At 41.8% G+C, this 10,679-nt stretch overlaps 1 protein-coding gene across 1 annotated transcript; it reads left to right on the top strand.

Moving 5' to 3' along the window:
* Window positions 1-4,247: 4,247 nt before the first annotated feature.
* LOC147207723 (actin, alpha skeletal muscle A) lies at window positions 4,248-9,556 on the top strand. The gene is made up of 7 exons (XM_086107183.1): window positions 4,248-4,334; window positions 5,572-5,708; window positions 6,775-7,099; window positions 7,456-7,617; window positions 7,718-7,909; window positions 7,989-8,170; window positions 9,158-9,556. The coding sequence occupies exons 2-7, from the start codon at window positions 5,580-5,582 to the stop codon at window positions 9,299-9,301; spliced, it is 1,134 nt and encodes a 377-aa protein (XP_085963309.1). The 5' UTR covers window positions 4,248-4,334; window positions 5,572-5,579; the 3' UTR covers window positions 9,302-9,556.
* The last annotated feature ends 1,123 nt before the right edge of the window (window positions 9,557-10,679 follow it).

The following is a 10,679-nucleotide window of genomic DNA, read 5'->3' as shown; positions in this document are numbered from 1 at the left end:
TTTGCAGGCTGTGTGTCAGTTTTTGTATGGGAGTGCTCTTGCGTTTCGGTGTAAATATGTGCAGTACATCAGCTTGTCACCTGGTGGAGTTCTTGCTCTAACCCAAGTCTGATGAACTCAAATGACTGTTTTCAGGTCGGTGTTGACAGTGCACTTCTCATCTGTCATTGGGTGTGCTGCAGGAGAGTCAATGTAAAGTTTGCCGGATGAGGTTGGCATGTTTGTGATTCAGTGACAGACACCTTTGATTTCCTTTCCAGCTGCATGTGCTGCACCTCATTTTTGCGTTACATACACCCTGACCTATAAAGGCAACAACCAGTATTTTAATATTAATAGTTATTTGAGAAGAAAGACTTTCATCCAGCCCACCGTGCAATTCTAAGAACAATTGAGGAACTGTTACATTTTTATTCGTACATTTAGTATAGCCTTGGAGGACTCTACAAATAATATTGTGCAAAGTTATTTCACTGATTCAATTCAGAAAGTGAAACTCTGGGCTACAGATTGATTACACAAAAGCGTAAAATATATACAGTATATATATATATATTTTTTTTTATGATTATATTTTATGGGCTTAACAAAACCCCAGCTTCATCATCTCAAGTTATTACAATATTATATAGATTATCACAATTACATTCAATATAGAAGTCTGGTAGGAATTGGCCTTCTGAAAAATATTTTCCTGCATTTCATTTGTACAGTATATGATGTTTAAAAAAAAATAATTTAGACGTAGTGTTTAACTTAATCATATATTTTCATCTGTACCTGTGGCTAGAAAGCAAAGTGCGGAGAGTTTGTGTCACTGATCCGTACAAATGCAGTCAGCAACAGTATCTTAAAATATCTACACTCTCGTCTTATCCTCGCCTGTTTTTTTTTTGGGCCATTTGCTTCTCCCTTGACAATCGTGCCATGGTTTTGTGGTTCAATGAAATGAATAAATAAATGTAATAAAATATATTGTATGCAAAACCTGAATACTCAGAAACATCTGAAGACAAACATATGCCACACATTCAAGTAAAAGGTTTGGTGGCAACAAATCTTGCCTGAAATATAAATTTTAAAACATTTTATGCGTGTTAAACCTCCCGACAGTTTGCCTCACCCTTGCCTGGAGAATGTTCTCCCCCCCGAGATGCTACCCCTCCTACAATCTAACTGCTTACAAAGTAGAGCGTCGTTCCAGTGCCCCCAACAAGTGTTTGACTCCTCCTGCACTCTCTCTGCGTGTCCGCATGAGTTAACAGGGTAACAAACCTCACAAAAACATCCATTAAGTCCGTCAGCTGGCAACATCACATATCCACTGACACACAACACTTCTTCTCCCGGACACCTGCTGCACACACACAAACACACCCTTTCACCTCCCCAGTCTGTCCCCATCCCGCCCCCTCCTGGTCTGTCTCTCCGCCCCCTCATCCCTTCTGATCTCCTCCCTCCCCACTCCGGCTGGCCCGGCAAGTGCCTGGCCGCTTACATTTTAGGCCTTTTGCAGTCACCCGCATCAAAAATGGCACACGACCAGTGCGTTAAAGTAGCTCAACCCTTTGCCATCCCCCTCCCACAGCACAATCATGCACACTCACTACTTTCAATGGCCACCCAAGGAGGCGTCTCCCTATTTTCACACATCCTGCTTTCCAAAAATCCTCGGACCATTTTTTTCACCATCCTGCCCTGCCCTCTTCTGGGCCGCCTTTTTCTTAGAATATCAGTGAACAATGCACAAATGACTTAACCATTTATTTTTTTCAACATATCCACAAGTCTATTCCCTTATGAAATTGTAACTTCAAAAGTCAGAACATTTAGAGTTCAACCAACATTAGGTAGAACTGTTTCTATATTGCATTTCCTTATTAGGGTTGCTGTGGAGTTGGAGCTTATCCCAACTGACTTTGGGAGAAAGGCGGGGTACATTTTGGACACTTGGCCAGTCAATAGCAAAGCATATATACGCAAATAGCCATTCACACTCACATTCACATTCACATCAATGCACAATTTAGTGTCTTCAATTAACGTAACTACTGATGGCATATGGGAAGACTACCCAGAGAAAAAATCCCAAACCACAAGGAGAACAAAAAATCTCCACACAGAAAAGCCTGAGCCAAGATTTGAACCCCAAACCTCAAAACTCTGAGGCAAATGTGCTAACCACTCAACAACCAGGCTGCCATGAATGAGTGACACAATTATCAGTTAAATACATGTATTTACCAGGCATTTTCCAACAGTAAAAAGCCTGGAGCTAACAGCAAAATAACTAGCATGAGACTAACTACAGACTGACGATAAACAACGTTTACTTCACATATTTTCCATCACTGGGGATGAGTAGTTGTACTTTATTTGTGTTAATTTTCCATTTATTCCATTCCATTTATTGTTATAGTCTGTCTGCAAGTGTGACTGCACTGTTTGTGCTCAAATATAAGTTGTTTAAATGTTTAAAATTACGCGAAGATGCTAGTTTTGTCAGCTCATCTATTGCGTACAGCACTGTGTGTTAGCATTAATCTAGAAGACTTTTGGAAGACAAAGTTATGTGGCCTGGTCAAGAGAACAATTTTTAAATTCTCTTTGTTTTATGTTTTTCTGTAAACTTCAACTCGGAGTGGCAATTAATAACTTGAAGCAAGAATTGTGCTGCTTGTAAAGTACGCAATGACCAATTGGTAAATTGGGTCATCCACAAGTCAAATTACCACAAAATGAATCTGCATCAGGGTACATAATTGACAGTGAAGAACTAATTCGCTGCTTGTATCAAGCAAGCAAGGTCATGAAAAGTCAAAATATGTGCACTCCTATTACATTACAGGCTAAAGATGCTATTGTGCTAACTATGCTGCTAACTGAATTCCAAACATACATTTGATGACATTTGAGACTTGTTGACTATTTCAGTTTCATTACAAACTGCTCATTGTTTCTATCCACTGGCTAGTTGTCTTTCAAACTCGATATCTACCAGTTTATTGTATGTGTAAACTTTTCAGGCCATGCATCTTTGATTTGATTTTAAATAGATTTTTTTTCAACATTTATGAGCCAAATTCGGATAAGTCCTATATTGCTTCTGTCTACGTGTGCCCTCCCACTGTCCTAAATCCCTGGAGTTTATTTTAACCTCCTTGGCCGCTCCTCTTTCACTCCTTGTGGTCCCTCATACGGCACTCACACCTGCCAACACACATATGTGTGCTGCATGTACACACTGTGTTCCTTTTCCAGCCTTCCTTAATGCGCGTGCATGCGCACACACACACACACACACACACACACACACACACACACACACACACACACACACACACAAACCCAAGGTGGAGTGCAGCAGCAGAGTTATAATTACTCTGCGTGCTCCTGTGATGGAGACAGATAAGGTTCCCGTCCTTATTTATTCAATTAATGTCAACAGATTTGATGTTGCTGTCTGTAGCCATTATTGAGGACTGAGTATTCAAAGATTATAATGAGCACACACTCCTACAGTATTAGGGAACACTGTAAAATTACAGCAAATATCTACAGATTTCTGCTAAACAATTTGTAGCGGTATATCTTTTTTTAAGTCATTTTTTGAAGGACCACGGTCGTAAAAAAATAAATTTTAATATAAAGGAGAAATATTGCATTTACACAACATACCAAATGCACAGTCAACACCAGTAACGAGTAATTACAAGCAAATAAGTGTAATTTGAAACATTTCTGTTTTCTGTTTTATATCATAACTTGATATGACGAATGATGGTTGTTTTTTAACCCATTGGACTGACCTTCCAGTCGTTTAGGCTGGGGCCTAAATGTGTTCCGATGAGGGCAGCATTTTCCCATTTTAAGGGCCATGAGGCCTACTAGCAGCAGGTCTCTAACCCTGCTTGGTAGCAACTGGCATCTCCCCCCGGAAACCCTACCCCGCCAGTACCACCAGCACACCCAGGGGTCTGTGTGCTCCTTATACGGCCCTCAGGAGTGCCCGTGAGCCTCTACGGGAGGTCAAAGTGACAGTTCCAAATATGGCAGGCGCTCCTCGATGTCGCGGGGGAGGCACCACCCTGTCACTCATGAACCTCCTGAAACTTGATGGATGGCCGTCACAGACTCGACACCCCTCCACTAACTCCCCCTCGCTCACCCCCATGCCCTGGCAGCATCCAAATATGGCAGAGGGCCGGCATGGGTACCTTCGTGAATGGTCAAGGTTGTGTATATAAGCCGACCTGGCAGCAGGGAAGACCGTAGCTGGTTCAGCAGCAGCACTGGTTGGGTCATTCTCGCCGAGCCGCAGACACTCTCCTAAGGTAAGATGCTAACGCCAGGACTCCTGGTGCCACACATCCGAGATGGGGGACACACTTTGGACAGAACCACTCTGGAACAAAAAGTACATGGAAAGGAAAATTGAATGTTCATGTATTGTATAATCTGGTTTTAAAGAATAATTACATACAGTAGTGGTGACCTCTGTTGGGGCCAACTTATTGAAACATTTGATTATATTTCGACAGTATGAGCCCATTCACCATTCAACAAGACTGCAACAAGGCTTACAGTCATAGGTGTTGATATACAGTTTATATTTTGATGTTTTAATAAATATAGACCCTGTGATTGACTGGCTAACAGTCAGAGAGTTGGATTTCACTCAAAGTCAGCGAGAATAGGCTCCATCTCTCTGCAACCCTGAACAGGATAGAAAATGAATGGATGGATAATTAGTCAATTTAGCAATATTCAAAGTGGCGTTAGACATGCCAATGTAAACTTTCTCAAAACATGTAGTGTGTTTGTTTAGTTTTCGCAATCTATACAGAGCAAAAATAAAATGTCTGGGTTTTTTTAATGTAAATGTATTCACACCCTTTTTTCCCCAGTTAAAGGCCAAAAAGAAGATAATATTGCTTTTTTTTAGCATCAACTATCTATCAACTGATAATGATAATAATAGCAATAATAACGCATTCGATTTATATTGTGGTTTTCTGCACACTCAATGTAGTGTCAAATGTTATTGGGCAAGAAAGTACATTTTCTGTTTAAATGGCATTTGCTCAGTTTTGGCTAAAACGGCGTCGACTTAGTTTCAAAATGGATTCACACTATTGTCTTTTCTCATATAGTTCAAAGCCAAAAATATTATATTGGCTCCACTCAATATAAGAAATAGGTCTCTCCAGTGCCAAATGTCATTCGGCAATAAAGTCAGTATTTTCAGATAAGAAATTCCACTTTTATCCTTAAAAATATCTAAAAACATTGCAATATTATCAAAAACATAATGTTGTATTATTACTGTAATCATCATTGTTTCTATTTTAAGGTGCATGTCATGCGTACTGTATTCAATAGTTTGTAGTGGATAATTTAGTGATACTGTATATTGTAGCTAATGACTTTTGCAATGGTTTTACACTTTAGAGCATTAATCCAAACAAAACTTGCCTAAACTGGCTGTTATTACTTTCACAAATACCGCCAATGTGTTTCAGTGTTGTTTCAGTGTTAAAACTTGCCTTAATCTCCGTGTTTCGCCCGCAGAAACCAACATGTGTGACGACGATGAGACTACCGCCCTTGTGTGCGACAACGGCTCCGGCCTGGTGAAGGCTGGCTTCGCCGGAGACGATGCCCCCAGGGCCGTGTTCCCCTCCATCGTGGGCCGTCCCCGTCACCAGGTAAGCAGCCACCATATCCACACATTTGTACAATAGTAAACCGTTTAAGAAAAGGGGCATAATAACTCATAATAATCTCGGATATGTCGCGATTTAGAGAAAGTGGCTTTAATTGGACACGCCTCCCTTAAAAAAAATAGAACATGTGATTTAGCCCAGCCAATCAGGAACGAAAGAAAAATCAAACTAATTAAATACAGGTGTGTTATATACAGTAGTATGTCATATTTTATCTACAGTATACTGAATATATCCATCCATCCATTTTCCGAACCGCTTGATCCTCACTAGGGTCGCGGGGGGTGCTGGAGCCTATCCCAGCCATCTCCGGGCAGTAGGCGGGGGACACCCTGAATCAGTTGCCAGCCAATTGCAGGGCACACAGAGACGAACAACCATCCACGCCCACACTCACACCTAGGGAGAATTTAGAGCGTCCAATCAGCCTGACATGCATGTTTTTGGAATGTGGGAGGAAACCGGAGCACCCGGAGAAAACCCACGCAGGCCCGGGGAGAACATGCAAACTCCACACAGGGAGGCCGGAGCTGGAATCGAACCCGGTACCTCTGCACTGTGAAGCCGACGTGCTAACCACTGGATACCGGGCCGCCCATACTGAATATAAAATAACAATATTTTTTTCATTTTTGATATGCTAAATGCACTTGTAATACAGAACAATATATCCCCCCTTGTGTCATTTTAACACATCACTGTCCATACAGAAACGTCGGTTCAGTTTGAGTGACGTATAGGAAAAATCAATCTTTATTTATTTACTTATTTGGGGGTGGGGGGGGCATAGGTTTTAGTGTGCTATTTTGTTCTGTAATGTGAGGCCTGCTGGGTGTTAAGTCATGTCATCTTTTCTTGCACCACTGTGGTATTTGCCTCCTTGAGATAAAATTAGTCCCACCTTCTACAACCTGCGTCGTTATTTGGCAGCTTTGTGCAATGATCACCATGCACACCAGTGAGAGTAATCCATTAAGAGCAAGGCCATTCTGTTTTCATACCCCGTGCAGATGTATGTTTTCCTCACCCATTCTTTTCCCCCCTTCAGGGTGTCATGGTCGGCATGGGTCAGAAGGACTCCTACGTCGGCGATGAGGCCCAAAGCAAGAGAGGTATCCTGACCCTCAAGTACCCCATCGAGCACGGGATCATCACCAACTGGGACGACATGGAGAAGATCTGGCACCACACCTTCTACAACGAGCTGAGAGTGGCCCCCGAGGAGCACCCCACCCTGCTCACTGAGGCCCCCCTTAACCCTAAGGCCAACAGGGAGAAGATGACCCAGATCATGTTTGAGACCTTCAATGTCCCTGCCATGTATGTGGCCATCCAGGCTGTGCTGTCCCTCTACGCCTCCGGCCGTACCACCGGTGAGGCGACACAATACATAATGCAGAAAACACAACAATCTACTGATTAGTAGATGAATATATTTATTTTCGCAACATGTACAACAATAAGCCGGTGTTTAATCAGAGCATTTTACGCCCAACTTTTACACTCAGTGTTCCGTGAATTGCACATATACTATACACAGTCAAGAACATTTGTAAAATGCTATACACTTGTATTTTATTGCACATGTTGCATTAATACAACATCATTTTACGCACAGCTTTTTAACGCACGACTTTTACGCGTGTGTTCCGTCACTCACGCCTACGTCATACGGATTCATTCAAGTGCCTCGTTATCTAAACACCTTGCATTCTCTACCTCCTTCCAGGTATTGTGCTGGATGCTGGTGATGGTGTGACCCACAACGTCCCCGTCTATGAGGGTTACGCTCTGCCCCACGCCATCATGCGTCTGGACTTGGCCGGTCGCGATCTGACCGACTACCTGATGAAGATCCTGACCGAGCGTGGCTACTCTTTCGTCACCACCGGTGAGTAGCGATTAAAACAAAGAGGGGAAAAAGACACAAATCGTGCCAGGAATTACAATTTTAGTGTGAATCAAAAACTCAAATTTTGCCCACTGCACAGCTGAGCGTGAGATCGTGCGTGACATCAAGGAGAAGCTGTGCTACGTGGCTCTGGACTTCGAGAACGAGATGGCCACCGCCGCCTCCTCCTCTTCCCTGGAGAAGAGCTACGAGCTTCCCGACGGTCAGGTCATCACCATCGGTAACGAGAGGTTCCGTTGCCCCGAGACCCTGTTCCAGCCTTCCTTCATTGGTGCGTTGTTTGTCCCCCTACCCCGCACTTTCATTGCGCATTCTGCGAGTCCTAACAATTGCCCTCGTGACCTGCACAGGTATGGAGTCTGCCGGTATCCACGAGACCGCCTACAACAGCATCATGAAGTGCGACATTGACATCCGTAAGGACCTGTACGCCAACAATGTGCTCTCCGGTGGTACCACTATGTACCCTGGTATTGCTGACCGTATGCAGAAGGAGATCACTGCCCTGGCACCCAGCACCATGAAGATTAAGGTATATCGAATAGTTAGATTTTTGGAGGGAGCCGGCCAGCACAAATATCTTATTTTTCTGAGAACCGTGTGATACATTTATAAAAAAGAAATAAACAGAAAAAAATGATCATGACCAAAAATGTATTGTATTTGAAAGGTACTTACAACTGAGCTTCACAGCAATTAAAAACGTATAGTACAAAATGTACTGTGCAAAATACACAAAAATGCTACACACGGAAAATAAAAATGTTTCAAAAAAATGTACTATACCAGACAGGGTCTAGGGCTGTAGCTACAAGCGTCATTCCTTAGTTTGATTATGTTTCAGATTCTAAATGTATTTCATTTTATTTTCAGTTCATTTCAATTCAGTAAATCTTTCATATACCGGTACTGCATTTTAAGATTCACTTTACCATACAATTCCTGCTCTGTACTCCAAGAACAAAAGTTGATATATTTATTTTTTCCCTTTATTAAAATGTAAAATTAGAAAGAAATAATTAGTATCTTCCTAGTGGGAAATTATGTACCCTCAACACCCGAAGCTCGATTTAGCATCTCTTGCTACAGTATTTTTAATTATATGCATAAATGACACCGAATTTTCCAATTTTTTGACAGGTTCATGTCGAAATATCTAACGATGTATTTGTTTCACTCCATTAAGAAAACAAGTTTTGATTTGATTACAAAAGGAAAAACAGTATCCTCTGGTGGGGAATCACCAGTTTGGTGTCCCTCAGGGTCGTCTTCATTATTTTAGGCATTAATTACACATCATTTAGATGAGTAATAATGAATTCCTTCACATTTTATTACGTGGAAGATTATTTATGCACAGAGGGCCCCTTAGAGACACTGACCAGATTTGGGACCCTGTGAAAAAAAAAAAAGACACTTTGGGCCCCACCATTTCTATGCCGCAAATTGGATGATTCTGATGAACGTTTGTTGCTAACCTGTTACTGACTGACTCTCTCCCACTTTTCCCTTCACCCAGATCATTGCTCCCCCTGAGAGGAAGTACTCTGTCTGGATCGGTGGCTCCATCCTGGCTTCCCTGTCCACCTTCCAGCAGATGTGGATCTCCAAGCAGGAGTACGACGAGGCAGGCCCCAGCATTGTCCACAGGAAGTGCTTCTAAATCCCTCGTCTGCACCAGCTTTGTGGAATTCGAGCAAGAAAAAGAAGCAGGAGAACCAACCTTTGCGGCACTGCAACACTCTGCTGTCAATGGACTGCCTGTCTGTGCTGTTGACCTTCTTAACTATGCATTGTTTCAACAAATGTGCATATTGTGTAGCTGTCTGTTGCCTGTGTTGTACGGAGAAAGGCTGTGAAACCACCACTGAACCATGCATCCAACCCAAAAAAACTTTAATAAAAAAATAACAACAACTACATGTTTCCCAACACATGTGAATGTAAGTGTATATAAATATTAATAATTTATTAAAGTCCATTATTTGGTACTTTTGACCCTGCTTTATTATTTTTCTAATAGATGACAAGCCAAATGAAATGATGGTAATAATTGCAATGTAGCCAAAGGGGTAAAAAAAAAAAATAATAATCATAGACTGACATGACAAATTGAGCAAAATGTTCGCAAGGGGTCAAACAGAATTGACAAACTGTAAACATGTAAGGTATTTGTCTGATGAAGGGATCATAGGGTCTCATCTATCCTCTGGGAGGAGGAGAGGGCCTCTCTCTCCCTTTACCATTGACCACTACGATTGGGTTGCAGATTCCAGTGAAAGAGGAGATACTGCATTGCTTCCGAGTCTGACTTGCCAGGAATGTGCCCTGACAGCAGAAGCATGGGCAGCTCCGTTTTGGGCCCCGACTAGATGACGGACACTCGACACCTTAAGTCCTGTACTACCGGTGAGAGGACCCAGGCCATCTTTAGGCAAAACGTGAACATGCAGTGTACAGTGGCAGCACCATCCAAATTGCCTTAAAGCACACGACCTTAGCCACAGGTTTGAGTGGATGGATTCAATAATCTTGGTCATCCTCAGTACGTTCATGGTAAATTAGCAATTTTCACTTGAATTGGCCTGAAAGTACTCGTTTACAACGAATAATGTATCTTTGGTCACCAAGCTATGCCAGTGACGTGTAGTGACAAGCAGAACAATTAAATGCTCTGACACAAGATGACAGAAGGTACAATTAATCTGTGTATCCACTTGTTGATAATAATAATAGTTTTTGATTTTAAAAAAATGTTTTTGGATCGTTTTTTTTAAAATTCAAGTTATTCTGATTAGGTTTTTGGAGGAGGCTTGCTAGTTGTCTTTTTTTTTATCTTTCCTTGCAAAAATAATTAAGATTTACAGACACTATGTATGCACTGTACAGATTCGGGACAAGAACTGTCTTGTGTTTTGTCACAGGCGGAAGTTAGGTGGCAGTTTTTCTATTTTTGTATTTGCATTAATTGCGAGCAACAAACCAAAGTGTTGCATATAATCACTGTAAACCTCTCTGCTTATACAGTACTACTTTATTTA

The sequence above is a fragment of the Hippocampus guttulatus genome, chromosome 3 (genome assembly GCF_054856545.1).
Source record: "Hippocampus guttulatus isolate MCC_2025c chromosome 3, RoL_Hgut_1.0, whole genome shotgun sequence".
NCBI lineage: Eukaryota > Metazoa > Chordata > Actinopteri > Syngnathiformes > Syngnathidae > Hippocampus > Hippocampus guttulatus.
Note: the sequence above shows the minus strand (reverse complement) of the source record. Positions and strands in the feature narration are given on the sequence as shown.